At 42.8% G+C, this 18,415-nt stretch overlaps 1 protein-coding gene across 14 annotated transcripts in view; it reads left to right on the plus strand.

Annotated features, from left to right (window-relative positions):
• Positions 1-17,098, plus strand: part of Mettl24 (methyltransferase like 24) — a 169,270-nt gene extending 152,172 nt beyond the window's left edge. For all 14 annotated transcript variants that reach the window (XM_052751465.1, XM_052751463.1, XM_052751467.1 and 11 more), the window contains one exon: positions 14,562-17,098. In XM_052751465.1, the coding sequence (XP_052607425.1) occupies positions 14,562-14,876 (315 nt within the window). In that variant the 3' untranslated portion in view covers positions 14,877-17,098. The remainder of the gene's footprint in view (positions 1-14,561) is intronic.
• The last annotated feature ends 1,317 nt before the right edge of the window (positions 17,099-18,415 follow it).

Genomic DNA, 18,415 nt, shown 5'->3' on the forward strand with positions numbered 1-18,415 from the left:
TGTGTGTGTGTGTGTGTGTGTGTGTGTGTGTGTGTGTGTGTGTGTGTGTGTTTGGGTTGTGTGGTCCATGAATGCACAGGCTGTAGGGGAAACTCACCATGGGGAGCAGAACCTGACACTAACCTCTTGTTGAAGGGAGTGTCAAGGCCTCATTCTAGAAATCATATGAGGTTGAAATTAACATCTCCCACAGTCTCTGCTACTCACTTTCAATCAGTTTGGTGGCTTGAATGTGTACTACCTAGAATCAGAGATGGCCATTAACAATGGAGGAGAAACAGTTACTAAATCAGAAACAAGAGTATATTTGACATATTTGTGAAGGGAATGGTTGCCTCTAGATAAGCATTTCAAAGAATATGTACTTTATATACTAGGGCTAAAATTATGTCTTTCTCTACATTTATAGATTGAAGCCCTAAATTCCCAGTGCATTAGAACATAGGCCTTTAAAGGAGGTGAAAGGTTTAAATGAAGTCTTAAGGGTGAAAGGAGCCGATCCAATATGACTGGCTTCTTTATAAGAAAAGCAAGAGCTGCTGGGAGCCCACCCAGGGAGAAAAAGCAGTGTGGTAGGGCAGCTATCTGTAAGCCAACCAGAGGGGCCTTAGGAGAAACTGGCCCTCCTGACACCATCACCCTGGGGCTGTGAAGACATGTTTCTGCTCTTAGAGCCACCTAGCCAGGGGGATTTTCATAGAAGCCCTGGCAGACCAATGCAAAGTGTGTGTCTTAGTTAGGGTTATCTTTACTATGATGAAACACCACGACCAAAGCAACTTTAGGAGAGAAGAGTTTAACTGACTTCCAATTCCATAGGACTGCTTATCCGTGAAGGTAGTCAAGACAGGAACTCAAAACGGGCAGGAACCTGGAGGCAGGAGCTGATGCAGAGGTCATGGAGGGTGCTGCTTACAGGCTTGTTCTTCATGGCTTGCTCAGCCTGCTTCTTTAGAGAACCCAGGACCCCCAGCCCAGCGATGGCACCATCCACAATGGACTGGGCCCTCCCCATCAATCACTAATCCAGAAAATGTCCTACAGGCTTGCCTACAGCCTGATCTTATGGAGACATTTTTTTTTTTTCAATTGAGGCTCCCTCCTCTGTGATGACTTTAGCTTGTGCCAAGTTGACATAAAACCAGCCAGCACAGTGTATATACATACACCTTAGAAGGTGACCCTGAGACACTGGAGAATGGGCTGAATGGCCCCTGGCCGTTGTGTCATTCCCCCATGTCTTGTGTGCAGAAGGGCACCATGTCCACGGAAGTCCCCGAGGTGGCCTCAGCAGAGGAGCAAATAGGGACGTAAGCAAGGACTGGAGAGGTCGCTGCTCCTACTAGCACGGTTGGTAGTGCTTGCCTTATATGCACGGAGCCCTGGGTTCGATCTCCAGCAGTGCAAACCCTGGCATGGTGGTGCTTGCTTATGGCAGCATTCTGGAAGTGGAGGCAGGAGGATCAGAACAAGGTCACCCCCACTGGCCACATAGAGAGTCTGAGGCCAGCCTGCTTTAAAAGGGGGTGGGGCAAAAGCATTAGTTTCTGGGAATCACCACACGGCTAAAGTAAAGATTAAAAGGAGCAGCTCCCTACTGTGGCCCAATGAGACAGAGGCTTCTGGAAACCACGTTTTCACTCCTCAGGACCCTCCTCATGGGTAGCATCCCTTGTTGCTAGCAAGCTACTGGCTCTTCCTCCTTCCTCTGTTTCTTGTCTTCTTTGGTTTTCGTTGTGTGCGCTGCTACTGTGAACAAACGCACGTGGAGAGAGGTTTTTCTCAAAGGGCAGTGGTGGGGCCAACAATTGACATGCAAGTTTTATTTTTAAAAATGAAATGTCTTTATTTTTATTTTATGTGTGTGGCTGTTTTGCCTGCTTCGATGTAAGTGCACCATGTTTGTGCCTGGTGTTCACAGAGGGCCAGAAGAAGGCATCAGCTTGCCCCAACCTTGAGTTACAGAAGGCTGAACTGCCATGTGGATGTCAGAAACTGGACTTGGGTCCTTCGGAAGAGCAGCCGCTGCTTGTAACTGCTGAGCCACCGCCCCAGCCCAAGTTTGGACAGTTTCAGTGTTTTGACTTTCCTTCGCTGTGATTATACCTTTGCATGCTGCTCTTACTTGATCCACCCTCCACTGTGTTTATTTCTTTTGTGTTTCATAAGACAGAAGTCCAAGACCACAAGTTGGAAAGAAAGTCCATTATTCAAACACAAGGAGAAAGGGCACAGAAAATTCCAGAAAACTTTAATTTGAATGGCCTTAAAGCTGTCTCAACTCTCATAGTAAGTTTACTTGGGAGGTACTTGCCCTTTTGGACACGCAACGTGTGTATGCTGAAGGGGGGCAGCCTGTTATGCTAACATACACCGGTGTTTAAAGGGTGTTGCATAGCTACCATTTCTCGCAGGCTCTTCAATGTTAGGGTGGCTCTCACTATTGAAGATGTGAATGGGCTATCCATGTCGATGGACTATTGTGTTCACTTCTGCATCATTTTTGTAAATCCAATAGTTCTGGACAAGCTTTCTCAAATGTCTGTATTCATTTCACATATTAAAAAGCAGGTCATGTGCCAACCAGAAGCACAAGAGTTCCTGTACAGACTCAGGATGCCATTGCAGCTTCTGTAATAAGAATAGTTTTGTGGGGTGGAAGATGGCTCAGCAGGGAAAGGTTTTGGTCAGGCAAGGCTGGCGACCTGAGTTTAATTCCTGGGACCAACATAAGAGTGGAGGGAGAGTACCAACTCCACAAACCTCCACATGTGTGCATGTGGCGTACACTCACATACATATACATCATGCACACAATTAAAAATCATAGTTTATAATGGGTTTCTATAATACCAAGTGCCCCAGTGTGCTTTCTGTTACTGTGATAAATACAAATGACCCAAACAACGTGGGGTAGGGAAGGGTTTATTTGGCTTACATTCTTTGATCATGAAGGGAAGCCAAGGCAGAAGCTGAAGCAGGGACCATGGGGGAACACTGCTTCCTGGCTTGCTCCCCCGGGCTTGCTCCCCCTGGCTTGCTCCGTTTGCTTTCTTACCCAACCTGAGACCCCCTACCCAGGGGCGGCACCACCTACAGTTGGGCTAGGTTTTCCCATGTCTACCATTAATCAAGAAAATGCACCATAGACTTGCTACAGGCCAATCTGATGGAGGCATTTTCTCAGTTGAAGTTTCCTCTTCACAGCTGACCAAACTTGTATCAAACTGACAAACAAACAAAACTAGCCTGCACACCAACCTTTGTTCAGCCGACCAGAGGACTAGGTTCTGTCCTTTGTTGCTGAGACTCACGGCTCTCTTTGGCCTTGTGCACAGGTGACATGGTACTTAGGCATTCTCATTTGTTCTACACACAGCATTTCATTTTGACGTTTATGAAAATTGCAAATTCATATAATGTATGTAAACATGCTGAATGTAGGATCTTTTTACTTCCACACTCAACTTTAGGGACATTCGAGTAAAATTCTTTGGCTTTTGCCCACCTACCCACCATACTTTTTTCCTTTTCTTTCTTTTTAATTTTTGTTTGTTTTATTAGTCTGTTACAGTAGGTTCTTACTGTGTATCCCAGGCTAGGCTGGAACTCATATATTTCAGGGCAGTCTTGGACTTACATTAATCCCCCTGCCTCAAATTCCTTAGTGCTGGAATTACAACTACTATACCTGGCTCTTTGCTTCTTTGACTCGTGGTTTTGGGTATTCTTGTCATATAGCATGTGGATCTACACCTTTACTCTTTGAATTTGCTTAAGTAAAAGGATTTCTGTAGGGTTTTTTTTTTTTTTTTTTTTTTTTGTGATGTTGACGATCAAGCCTATGGTCTCACACATGGTAAACAAGTGCTCTGGCCTTGAGCTACACTCCCATCCTAAGGAAAATAATGAAATAAATGATTGACAGGACTCACCCAGGAAGCTATATCAAGATGAAGTCTGGTAAATAACTTTAAGTAATAATGGTGAACTAAGATAATTGCAATTACAGTAATTTGTATGATAGGTAAAAAATTTATTTCTATTAAAATATTTGGTGTTTACTTCTATAGGTGTTGTGTCAATGAAATACAAATTTGAGTTTCCTTGTGGTCGTAGTGGGTGAGATGTTCACAGACTTTACTGGGGCAGACTGGGGTTAATGGCCTCTGCTGATACCTCTGCTGATGCTACTGTGCACTTCATTCTGACTTGTACAATGCTCCCCTCATTTGGATCCATGCACCATTTTAAGATCTTGGCTCCATATAGTAGATAGTGCACAGCACTGTGCCTCAAAGCCAGTGGTCATCCTACTTGCCCACCATAAAGGCAGAAGAGCAACATAGTACTGTGTTCATTTGTAATTTTACGGTTCAATTACACGTAAACAAATCTGCAATGAGGATTTGCAGATAAACAAACAAATAGATTATACTAAAATGGATAGAACTCATCATAGGATTGATTTTAGAATTTAAAAATATTCCAGAGTAGAATTCCTGTAATTAGTGAGTGTCTTTCTTTAGATTTCTATTGCTGTGATGAAACACCGTGACCGAAGCAAGATTATTTGGCTTACACTTCCATTTCACTGTTCATCATTGAAAGAAGTCAGGATAGGAACTCCAACAGGGCAGGAACCTGGAGGCAGGAGATGATGCGGAGGCCGTGGAGGGGTGTTGCTTACTGACTTGCTCTCCATGGCTTGTTCAGCCTGCTTTCTTACATAATGTAGAACCAACAGTCTTGGATGGCACCACCCACAATGGGCTGGGCCCTCCTTATCAATCATTGATTAAGAAAATGCCCTACAGGCTTGACTACAGTCACTTCTTATAGAAGAATTTCCTTAACTGACTTCCCTTCTCTCAGATGACTCTAGTTTGTGTCTAGTTGACAATAAAACTGTCTGTACAGTGTGTCATTTGTTTTTCATGGGTATTTATGAACTGTCGCATAATTTATGTATCTGAAGATTAATTTGAAGATCAGAGGCCATGTCATTCCTGACCATGACAGGACTCCTGTCGGCTGTGATATGACAATTGCTTGAGTTTTAATTTGTAAAAACAAAATGCTAATATTTAACCTACCTCAAACTTACTGAATGGTGTTTAGACTGATGAATTCTTCATGTTTAATATCCTTTCCCCGTATGCCACAATTTAGGACGTGAAAATTGGCCAAAGTCTACACTTACTTATCTGTCTCATGCTCAGTAGATCCTACTTGCAACCATGCATTTAGGGAGAAACATTCCTTCTTGAAAGATATATCTAACTATCAGAGTTCTTGGCAAGCTGGAGTAAGATGGTTTGATGACTTGGATGTGAGCATGTTTGCAGCCTCCAAATTGTTGGAGGGATCCGTGCTGCTGGCTTAAAGTTATGTCTGAAGTACTTAAGACAAAGCCAGAGTGGCTTCTACTTGCCGCTTCAACACATAGCGTGAATTGCACTTTTAACTTCATTTAATGGAAGTATCTCTGAAAATTTATTGAAATTTTTACTAAATCAGACTTGTATTCCTAATATACATATAACAAAGCCTTATCAAAGCAGAAATGTAATAATATCTGCTCAAGAAGTGCTCTCAACTTGGTGTCTAGTGGCCAGAAGCTGGTAGCTGTGGTAGAACATCTCTGAGTGCTTATGAAAGGCCTTTCTCTCATGGCCTCAGCACATTCTCCAACATTTACATATATTCCTAACTCTCAGTTGTTTTTTAATTTTATCTGATTTTCCTGTACCAGCCCCATCACTGTGTATGCCCAAAGCCCACTGCTGGCACTTACTAAACAGTGTTTAGACTAATAAATTATTCATGTTTAATATTCCTTCCCTTGTGTCACAATTTAGGACAATTTAATTTTTCTACAAGATCATCTTGATTGGGATCATATGACCACTGTCCCAACGGTAACTCAGCATGCACAGCCACACTCCCCTGTGTCCTTTCCCCACTCTCTACTGTACCCTGTAAAGCTGAGATCAAAGAAGTCCCAGAGAAGAACACTGATTGGCAGGCATATTGTTTCACTGGCTCCTGGAGGTAGATCTGCAGGTTTCATTCTACAGATCACTTATGGTTGCAATAGCCATTAAAATGTTTGTATGGTGTTGTTTATCAAGTAAATGGTAATTTAAAGATAACATTTTACTCCTTCAAGTATGATGTTCTCAAATCTATGACCATTTGTTGTGCAATAGGACACTTGGCCTACATTAAAAGGGCCACCAGGGGAGGCTTTTCTTCTTATTGAAAATGTCTGTGGCATTGGCAGTTAATACTGCAGTTTGTCAAATAGCCCTTCCAACATTTCACTTGTGAAATACAAAAATTAACCACTTAAAAAAACAAAAACATGCTTTGGCTGCCCTTCTTAGGTTTTCTTCTTTCTTTTAAATTGAAATAGGGTCTTGCTAATGTAGCATAGGCTGTGTAATCAAGCCTCCAATCTTCGTGCCTCAGCCTTTAGAGTACTGGGGGAGAGGATGTAGCAGTGTGTCACCATGTCTAGCCTCAATGTTTTTTTTATTAGTTATCCTAATCCATTGGATATCCCAGGTTCTCTGTTAATGTCCAAGAAAAGCTAATTCTATGAGCAAATGCCACATATAATTAATGGTACTTCTTTAATTATAATTGTCCTAGTTTGCTTGTCTGTTACTGAGATAAACAGTGACCAAGAGAAATTTTGGGAAGGAGAGGGTTTATTTGGGTTACAGGTTATATACCATCATTGAAGGAAGTCAGGGAAGGAGCTGGGGGCAGGAACTAAAGTAGATACATAGCTCAGACCCACATGCACAGGGATGGTACTGCCTACAGTGGACTGGGCATCCCACATCAATAGTAATCCAGAAAATATCCCGCAGACACGCCAATAGTCCTTTCCAGGTGTGTCAAACTGAACACCAGGATTGGTCATCATGGTATTCTGATGAATGAAAGCTTTCCTGTTCATTCTTCCTGAGTATTGCTCGTCTATGACAATATTGTAGCTCATTTATGGATTTGCATGAAGTACAATAGCTTTTCATCCACTGGGGCCAATCGTCTGTAAAGATGGCCATGAACAAGTCCCCTCCACCCTCTCTGTGCTTGTACCTTCTTCCCTCTGTGGCTAGAATCTATTGTCATTTCTAGAATCTGAGTTGGCTTTGTGGTTTATTTTGACCGACTGAATGCAGTGAAATTTTGACATCCAGACTAGGTTTTTACTTGAAAGGTGTAGCTCCCATTATTGCCCTCTTCAAAGGTAGCCAGCATGAGCAAAATCTACTCATCCTGCTGGGAGCCTTGTTAAAAAATAGGCTTAGATGAAGACCTATAGATGAAAGGGTGCTGTGAGCCTGAGAGGGTTTCAGAGGGACAGGGAGGTATCCATATGGGGGTGTGGGAAAGTGCCCCAAACAGGTTGTACTTGCCTGCATGGCAGAAAGAACCAAAGAATGAAATATGGGCGTGTTTCCATGGTGATTTTGGTTGGCTTTCAGGATTTGTTGATTTGCCTGGCTTGGGTATTTAGCAAGGATGAAGCTGCCAGTGTTGGCTGATGTAGTGACTGGCAGAGTGATAGTCATAATTGCCTTGGATAGTTGCTACCTTTGGCTGGCTTTAACAGGACCTGCTGTCTACACAGTGGCTCCTGGGTACAGACTGTCTTGCAAAAACCCTGTTGCAATGGCCGCCTTGAGCAATTTTATGTGTTAAATTCTGCTTCTCCAGCACTTCAGAATGTGGCGTTGTTTGGAAATATGGTCGTTGCAGATGTATTACCTAAAATGAAGTCATAAGAGAGCTTGCTGGGCTCTAATCCAAAAAGGCTGATGCCTCTATGAAAAGGGAAATTTTGGACACAGACACTGAGACACACAGAGAATACCATGAGAAGGTGCCAGCAGAGACCAGTTGATGCAGACGCCACCAATGCCCCAATTGCCAAGCCTAGAGAGAGGTAGGGACAGTTCCTCCTTTAGGGAGAAACATGGACTTTGAGATGCTGTACCGGTGAGATGACAAACCTTGGGTTTTAGGTCACTCGATCTGTTGTTCTTCACTACGGCAGCCTAGAAAGCTCACTTGCATGCCTAGCTCCCTTCTTCTCCTTTATATCATCCTGCAGATCTGGCTGGATCAACACAGCGATAGACTTGTACCCTTAGTGAGGATGCTGCCAGAAGGTATCACATCTCAATCCAGTTAAAATTAATTCTCATTTCTTCTGAAAGTTGTGTGAAAAGTTGGATATTTGAGGTGTAAGGAAAGGGGATAATATCTGATGCTAGAACCTCTTCAATACCTTTGAAATTGTACTGGACAGATTGCTTCTTCTACCATCTTTGAGACCCTCCTACCAAAAATATGTCTTTACTTATTCCAGAGTTTACTAGACATCATCACTTACTTGTTTTTCACAAGAAACATGATTTAAGCCAACTATATTAGGCTTGGCACTTGATTATCCCAATATAATCATTTGCATGATTTGAGGTGCCGTTATTGTTACAAGCTGGTTTTAGAATCTTAAATGTGGCATATCTTACCCAGAAATCTTTAGTACTTTATAATAACAATAATATTGTCTGCATTATGCAGTAATAATGAAAATTACATTTGCAAAATAGTTCATGGTAATGGGACATTCTGAAAGGCAAGCAAAAGGAAATGCATAATGGGAGAGAAAATTTTGTTTTATTCACTGCGTTGTGGCAGTCTGTGCTCTCAGGTCGGGAGGCAGGGAAGAGCTTGCAGGCGACTGTGTGCCACACCACTGGAAGGCTGAGCGGCAAAGACCAGCCTGTATGGTGCTCATCAGAGCAGGGTCTCTCGGTCACTGGGGTGAAGAAGGTGGAGGTGTTGTCATATTTAGCATGCTGTTTGCTTTTTAGAAGATATTTTCATCACGTGAATAAAAACTGCATTTCTAAAGCAAGCATGTATTTGCTATGACATAGCTTTATTTGGTTCTGTTCTGGTTGCTTATAAATTCTGATTGATAATTTATTTAAAATATGTTGAGGTGGGGGATAGCATGATTACTCAGCAGTTAAAAGCACTTGCTGCCCTTGCAGAGGACCCAGGTTTGGTTCCCAGCATTCCTGTTCACAACCATCTATACCTCCAGTTCCAGGGGTTCTAATTCTCTCTGCTGACCTCTGTGGGCACCAGGCATGCATGTGGTGCACATACATACATGCAGACAAAACACCCATACACATGTAAATACAACTCTATAATATGCCTGGAAAATATGATATCTTCCTCTGTGTAGAGTTTTTAGGTCCATAAGCTAATGAACTATATGCTGCCTCCCATCCCTCCACTCCTGACTTTCTTGTTTGTTTGGTTTTGTCTTGTTTTGTTTTCCTCCTCGTGTTTACTAAGCAATCTACTCTATTGAGCTACATCCCAACCCTACCTTGTCCTTTTCACGTTTTGATTTATTTATGTTATTCATCATATCCACACTCACAGAAAACCTAAGTCTGTGGGGGAAATAAGTCTGTAAGGAACCTAAGAAACTCTTGGCTGTGTGACTCAATACAGCACATGTTGCTCTTTGAATTTTGGGTGTATTCTCTACCAATTAGGACATTTTGTGAAATTTTGATTAAATATTTCTTTTGACAGCTTAATTACCCTTAATCCAGGAGGATTATGCCTAAAACTGCCAAGATTAAACAAAGCTAGAGGCGTGCCAAAGCAGCTGGGAAGTAGAATGGAGGGAGGTAATTCCCTTGGGTCCATTTCATGAGAATTAATTTAGCCTAGCCCATATTCCCATGAAACCTGTCTTCACTCAGTTACTCTTGAAGAAAAATGTTGTTTCTCACCTCTTCCGTTTGTTTTGAAACCACTGACTCCCAGCCAGTTTGCAGACACTGACTTTCCTGAGGTCTCTCCGTTCTTGGTCCCAGGACATCCAGTCAAGAGTGGCAAGCGTGTGTTGCAGGTCTTGGGACATCAGGCAAAGCCTACTTTCTTGGAGCAATTATATGTGGTGTTTATGCACCTTCTCCTGCATGCAACTCTGAAATCACTCAAGGATGCCTCCAAGGCCTCTCGTATGCTAACAGCATCCAGAAAACTTAACAAACAGACAGCACAGACAGCAAAAAGTGGGCAGGACTGGACTTGGTGTTGTCCATCCATGTTGATAACCTGCAAAGACAGCCTCACTTCTGCAGAGCCAGATCTTAGGGACTCTGGCCAGCAGCTTCCTGGGGGGTCGAAGTGCCTGGGACTCCAGTCTTTGTTCCTTTGAATGTTTCCTTCCTTTCCAGTATTCACTGTGCCTGATGCTGTCAAATTTCCTTGGGGTGAAATTACCCATTTTCAAAAGTACTCTGAAAATTCAATGATACTGATTCAAGTACCTCACTGACCCACATTCTCTCTCCCAACAGCGCTTGATTTTCTAAGGCCAAAGCATCTTGGAATGCTGTTGCTTTTTCCTTTTGTGGCTTACTGGAAGGGTAATATGCAGATGAATTTCTAAACAGTCTTATTAAATAAGAAACACAGAGCCAAATACAGGGGTGAAAGCCCTAGAAATCAGAGTGATAGCCACCAACTAACCTTAGCTCACCACGTCACCGTAGCTTCCCAAAAGAGCCTCTTCCTGTCTAACCTGTGCCGTTATTGCCTTCCTGTTCTGCCTTCTCATTGGCTCTTAACCCAGCCACCTCACTTCCTCATCACTGCCTGTCGATACAGACCTCCAGGTCTCTATGGTTGGTACTGGGATTAAAGGTGTGTGTCACCACATTTGGCTGTGTCCTTGAACACAGAGAGAGACTCTGTCTGCCATGTGATCCAATTAAAGGCATATGCTACCACCACCTGACTTCTGTTTATGGCTGGCTATGACCTCTGATCTCCAGACAAACTTTGTTTATTAACATACAAATAAAATGTCATATTTCAGCACAAATAAAATATCACCATTATAATACTCTTTCATGATTAAGAACATATGGGAAGCTGGAGAGATGGCTCAATTGGTGATGTGCCTCTGTGCAATCATGAGGACCTGAGTTGAGACCCCCCAGCACCCATATAAATGCTGGATGTGGTGGCATCTACAATCCCTGGGGTGCAGATGGGATGATTTCTGAACCAGCCAGGTTAGCCCCAAACATGAACTCTAGGTTTAGCAAAAGACCCCATCTTAAAAAATAATAAGATAGAGAAAAAAATAATAAGATGCAGAGATACCAGATACTGACCTCTGGCTTCCACACATGTTTATAGACATGCATACACAGACACACAAGACACACACACACACACACACACACACACACACACACACACACACACACACAGAGGCATGATATGACACACAGACTGTTCATATTTTACTTCTGCCTTCCCAGCTGTGTGATTGGAGTGGGTTACTCACTGAGTCTGTTTTCACAAATGGTAATTAAGGTCACTGTCTTAGTCAGTGTTCTATCGCTCTGAAGAGACATCATGACCACCAATACTCTTATAAAGGAAAGCATTTAAATGGGACTTGCTTACAATTTCTATTCTCATCAAGGCAGGAAGCATGATGACACAGGCAGACATGGTGCTGGAAGAGGAGCTGAGAGTTCTACTTCTAGATAGGCAGGCAGCAGGAAGAGAGAGACACTGGGCCTGGTTTGGGCTTTCGAACCCTCAAAGCCCACCCCCAGTGACACACTTCCTCCAACAAGGCCACACCTCCTAATCTATCTCAAGTAGTGCCACTTCCTGGTGAGCAAGCATTCAAATCTGAGCCTGTGGGGCCATTCTCATTCCAACCACTGCAATCACCAACAGGATTACCCTTCATTAGTGCTGGCCTGTAATGAAATGGACATTGCAAAGGGAATTACTTAGCTTGGGTCAGGAACATATTAGTGACTTGGTAGCTTTTTTTATGGTGCTGGACATAGAAACTAGGGGCCTCATGCTTGCTGGGAAAGCCTCTGCCATGGAGCCACACCTACCCTGCTTTTGTTTCTTTCAGGCGTTGGGGATTCTATTATTCCAACAGATTTTGTGCAAAGCCAGAAGAAAGAAGCTGACTCTCATAACTTTATTGCAAAATAATCTCTCCCATCTTATTATCCTTTATTCCATCTTGTCTAGGAAGCAAACCTCATTTAATAAATAGGATATGTTTCACAGCTTGTTGTTTGTTTTGTTTTAGAACGCTATACTGGGATATAGTTTTAAAAGAAAATCATGAAATGATTATTCCAGTACTTAGAAACCCAAAATTTCTTTCTTAGGCTTCAAATCCTAATGAAGATTCCAGGGGTGACATTTGTGAGAAAGATTTTATAGGCACGGCTCTCTGTCCTTCCCTCTGTGTGACCACCATGCTATCAGAACATGGCTGGGCTCCTTGGAGCAGCATGCAGATTGTGAGGAAAGACTGTAGGGAATGGGGCTCTATGATGAATGTGCTCTGGCTTTTCTTCCTTAAACATCAGCTGGCATTGGGCAGAAAGCAAGAGGGTCCATTGTAATGTCTGCCTGGCATTTCGTTGTTTGTATTCATTAACAGTATGAAGTCAGATTCGAAATTTATGTCATAGATGGCTACTTGGTTATTCAGATTGAAACACATATTTAAAACATAAAGGCTAGCACCAATATATAGGAGAAAACATGCAATGTTTATTTATTTATTTTGTTTTTGTTTTTGTTTTTTTTGGTCTTTAGTAGAAAGATGGGGAGAATCTTGGAGGAATTAAGGGAGAAGAAAGAATATGATCAAAATATATTGCGTGAAAAATATTTAATAAAAATTTTTAAAGTGGACACTTGGAAATGACTTCTAACTCTAAAAATTTAAAAATTCTGCTGCCTTTAGAGAAAGATATGATATGGTATGATATGATGATATGATAAAGTATATATGAGATGATATGGTATGACATGATATGATGATATGGTATGATATGTGATATGATGATATAATATGATATTATGATATGATATGGTATGATATAATGATGATATGATATGGTATGGTATGGTATGATATGATGATATGATATGGTGCTGGTGGCCATATTAGAGGAGCAGCTGGTGGCAATTGAAGTTCAAGATGTCAGCCCACCAGGAGGAAACTCTAATGGGTTAATCTCAGAGGCAAGACCCTGAGACCACAGACTCTGGAATGTCTTTTGCCTCTGCTGTGCCTTTACAGGTTTGCTGCTGCTTACCATCTTTCTCTGGTATCTGGCATGGTGTGAATGGGTGTGGGGAGATCCCCACTGCCTGTAATGTAGTGTGTTTATCTCATGGAAACATCCCATTCTACTGGGCATTTTTATCCGTGGATCATTATGAAGATGATTCCTCCCTAAGCTGTATGGCCTAATTGATAATAATAATGATAGTCTATACAGATTTTTGATGAATAAAAATAAATACAAGGAAATGTCACACAGCCAGGGCCTATGAGTTTTACCTAAGGAGCTGCATAGATTGCAGTTGAGGTTAATGATTAAGGAAAATGGTTGAGTCCCAGGAGGCAGGTTGGCTCAAATTTCTTTAATCTTGATGTTGAAAGACCCAGTCACAGGTTTTAGTGTGCACTATCAGCTGAAACAAAGCTTTGAAATAACTTCAGGTGAGATCAGATACTTTGATAATAGTTTTAAGATGACTAACCCCAGGAGACAATCTGAAGTTCACAAGGACATGTAGCTGAGTTATAGATTCATCAGGCTAGGGTCGAAAATACAAAGCAGCCCAACTGTTGCTAGCTGACGTACTTTCCTTGCTAGGTCTGGTTGATGATCAAAGGTGATGATTCCTTGTGCCCATCCCTGCCTTCAATCTCCTGATATAAGAAACTACTGATGAATGGGCATGTACCCTGAAGATTCAGAGTACAGCTGACTGTTTTTATGTATAAAAGTTTAGGTTTGTGTTTCCTTTAAGATTCCTTATAAGATTCCTTTTCAAGATAAATAATAAAATGATTGATTCTTTCTTTGTAACCACAATATGCAGCCTGCCAACAAAAGATTTGGCTGAGGAAAAAAAAATGGTCCTTGCTTGCTTATGTTCTGTTAATGTGTAATGAGTTACTTAGATGTAATAATGTATGTGGGTTATCGAGATGACTCTGTTTTTAATCATGTAAGGGAGATGAAAAACATGTTTTTACCTGTATTCATTATAATCACTCACCTGAAAAATGGAATGTGACCACATTGTGACTCCTGTACTGTCTGAAAGATTTTGTTGGGGTATTTAAGCTGTAGAAAAAAGTATATAGTAGAAGGGAGAAGAACAGAAAAGAATAAAGAAGAAAACCATCAAGAGGGTGTGTGAGTGTCTTTTTCCCTAACTCCCTCAGATAGAAAAGTCATAGTATTGTACACACTGGCTCTGGATTTCCCATTGAACCCTGAGCTGTCTGGAGGCTGGCCCCCCAGCCAGCAATAATATGGTATGGTATGATATGGTATGATATGATGATATGGTATGGTATGATATGATATGGAGGTGACATAGTGAGTGACCAAATCTGAGACTCCCATTTTGTTGCTTTGTTACAGATTGATATTCTCAAGGCAGATTTGGAAAGTGCGGAATGGAAAGTACTAGAAAATCTCATTCTGGAAGATGTCCTTGAACAGATCGGCCAGCTCATCTTTGAGATTCATCTCCACTGGCCTGGCTTTGAGGTCAGCGGCAGCGAGAGCAGCGTGGTGCGGTTCTGGTACAGCCTCCTGAAGGAGTTGGAGCGGAAGGACTTCCGGCTCTTCCACACCTATAAAGACTTATCGAAGCCTCAGCTTTTCCTGAAGAAAGACATTTTCAATGCCAGCAGCTGTTACACCCTGAGTTGGGTGAATACAAGATGGAAGTAGGAACGTGCATACAAGAAATGATCACAGCTATAGAGGCGTCGGTGCTTCCGGTCGTGGAGCTAGGTCTCCGCTTCCACCAGCCTGTTATTGCTCAGGGCAGGAACTGTGTCTGCAGTACATGAAGTCTTGAGCTGGACAAGCGACAGCAGCCCGCATGAACACTCTGCTTTCCCAGACTGAGACTTCTGCGTGTTTGCCTTTGACAGATCGGGGCGTGCCCTCTTCACTCTCTCTCACTCGGAGGGTAGAAATACCCCGCCGGTGCCGGTTGCCGGTTTCCTTAAGACTCATTATGTGTCTATAGCTCACGCATTTACATTAAAATGAAATTTTATTAATTTCGACGTTTACTAGGTTGATCAGATTTTAAAATTCACTGTTCATTTTAAACTGGGACACTCACCTCCTTCAAGGTTTCTCTTGCCCAGCCAGGCAAAGCTGTGCTTTGCAGCCTGTGGATTTCTGCCAGTCCTTCTCAGCCTTTGCTGAGGCCATGCTCTGGCTTCCCCAGAACTTGCTGATTCCAGTTTCTGGGAATTTAGAGACACCAACTTCTGTGAGAGAACGTCAAGAACTTCAGTTCAAAATTCTTTTTGTACTCAGCCTTAAACCCTTTCATTTCCTATGAGACGAAGCCCAAAGCAGAGGCTGAGTGTTTTTGTTACTGCCTTGCCCGCCTTCAAACATGACTTCCGTAACACAGACTCGCCTATGCTGTCAAATCCTCTGAAATACACTATCTTAGGGCTGAGGAGATGGCTTGGTTAGGAGAGTGACTGCCACACAAGCCTGAGGGCCGGAGTTTGCATCCCCTGTACCTAAAGGCCAGGTGCCAGGCATGCCTCTGTAACCCCAGGGCAGGGCGAGGGTGGGCTGGAGACAGGCTGGGGCTCACTGGCCAGGCTAGCCTGGCTGAATCAATGAGTTTCCGGTTCAGTGAGAGACCCTGTCTCAAAAGATAAATTGTAAGCTGGGCATGGTGGTGCATACCTTTAATCCCAGCACTCTGGAGGCAGAATCAGGTGGATCTCTGTGAGTTCAAGGCCAGCCTGGTTTTCACAGTGAGTTCCAGGACAGCTTGAGCTACATCGTGAGATCTTGTCTGAGAAAAAAAAAAAAAGGTAAGTTATACAAAGATAGAGGAAGACCCCAGTGTCAATCAACTGATTCCCCCTCTGTCTGTCTCTCTGTCTGTCTCTCTTTTGCTCACTTGCTCAATCTTGCTGTGTAGCCCAGGGTGGTCCAGAACTCACTAGATGTCTCAGGATGGTTTTGACCTTTGATCCTCCAGCCTCAGCCCCTGGTTTCACTTTTTTTTTTTTTTAAATTCAGCAGAACAGGTAAGTTCTCAATGGTTCAAATGCTATCTATAATCCTTACAGATATAGACTGTCCTGTGGATGATTTTCAAAAGTTTTATGCTAATTAAACAATATAAAAATAAACCAAGTTAAGGGTTTGGAGGCATATTTTTACATACAGATATGAAAACTATATTTTCATTATTCAAAACATTGTAGGAGGCAGAGGAACTCTGACTGTTCTCACAGCTCATCCCTTCCCCCAGGCTTCTCTTTCCTACCTGCTTCCACCTCAGATATCACTGATCTGGCTTTTGGCTTTTGAAAATATTATTTTCAATTGAGAACCTGACAGATATCAGAATAGGATGATCTCCCTCATGAGCTAAAAGGAGACCAGAATTTCTGAATTAGTTGTGGTGAGTTTTAAAAATCTGAGATTTGGGGGTTGGAAAGATGACTCCGTGGTTAAGAATATTGGCTGGTCTTCCAGAGGACCTGGATTCAATGCCCAGCTCCCACATGGCAGCTCACAACTGTCTGTAACTCCATTTCCAGGGGATCTGGCACCCTCAAACACATACATGTAGGCAAAACACCAATACACATAAAATAAATAAATTATTTTAAAAAGCCCTGAGGTTTTGATTTTTAAACTCACAGTCCAAAAAAAAAAAGGTGTCAGGTTGGGAAGAAAAATGTGATCACCGATGTCAGCTCGGTCTCATCAGTGTGTTTCAGCGGTCCATAAACACAGAAGGGTCCAAGGATAGTCTAAAATGGTTTGTACTGGTAGTTTGTATGGTGCTGTCTCTGAAGAAAGGTAACTTTAGTCTGACTTTGTTTGGATTTTGTCACAGATTTTTTTTTATAATAGTTTTATGCACTGAAGTGTATACATAATAAACATCCTTATATACACCAATGTATAGAGTGCACTATATTTTAAGTGTCCGGTCTGTCAGCCCCTAGATGTATACACACCTATAGCCAGATGTTTAGTCCATGAATAGAAGATTTAAGGCACTGAAGGTTCCAGACAGGTGATGTAGAGTATTGGTTTCATCATGCCTTATAAGATTAAAGCAAGGATGGAGGTACTGCTACAAACAACCCAGAACCCCCACCCAGACCCACTTAGCAGGCAGCCTGTGTGATGGCTCTGCTATTTATACTTATTTTTCTTCATGGATAGTTTAATGTTTATGCTGGATATTTTGATGGTTGCTGTGACTTCCCTGTCTCTAGAACTGGTTGTGCCGATGTGGGTCAGAGTCTCAGCAGTGTTACCATTTGGAACTGGATAAATCTTTAAGTGTGGGAAGACTGTCCCATGCACTATGGGATGCTTAGCAGCATCTCTGGACTCTACCCGCTAGAAGGCAGGAGCAACGACTCCACCCTCCAGGTTATCACACCTGAATGTGTCTGCAGTGCCAAATGTCCACCAGGGAGCGACCTGCTGCCTCCACCCTCACCTCCACCCTCGCCTCCACCCTCGCCTCCACCCTCGCCTCCAATGTGGGAAGTACTGATGCTGGCTCTGAGAAGTAGGTCGGGCTACTGCAGCCCTGGCATTTGCTCTCAGAGGAGGGTTAACGCAAGTGGCTTGTGAGGAACAGACAAAACAAGAGCCACCACTGCCACCAACACCACACAGACAAAACACACCTAACAAGCAAACCAACCAAAGCAAGTGTTATTGTTTAGTGGGAGCTCCAGAGATGGGCCAGTCACTGTGTACACCAGTCATTCCCTTCTCTCTCAACAATCGAATGAGGAAGTATAATTTTCCAGGTGTAAAAAAACCAAGAGGTTACATAGCCTGTATTCTGATAACTCACCTAGTGGATGGAATGTGAACCTACAGTCCCCGTCAGATCCAATGGGAGCACCCTCCTGGTCAGCTGAAGGAGGAGAACAGCAAACACACCTAAGCAGACCTGCAAATTGGTGACGGTTGGGTTGAGCATTCGGGTTTGCTCAACTTGGACTTCATTTAAATAAGCCTAGCAGGTGGAGGCTTACTGAGGGACTGTGGGGACCCAGTTCCTTCCCTGTCAGTGTAAGTTAGGCAGTCAGAAAGGCTTCTGCGAGGCCTGGGTGGCACTCTTGCTCCTGCCTGTCACAATGGATGGTACTCTCCTCCCAGCTGTAATGACTGCAGTGGGTTCTTCTGGGCCTTAAAGCTCGTCTTTGGCCTACAGATAAATGAGCTGAGATGTGAATATCTGCGCT

Source organism: Peromyscus californicus, unplaced genomic scaffold, assembly GCF_007827085.1.
Source record: "Peromyscus californicus insignis strain IS unplaced genomic scaffold, ASM782708v3 Scaffold_22__1_contigs__length_63687245, whole genome shotgun sequence".
In the NCBI taxonomy this organism is placed as follows: domain Eukaryota; kingdom Metazoa; phylum Chordata; class Mammalia; order Rodentia; family Cricetidae; genus Peromyscus; species Peromyscus californicus.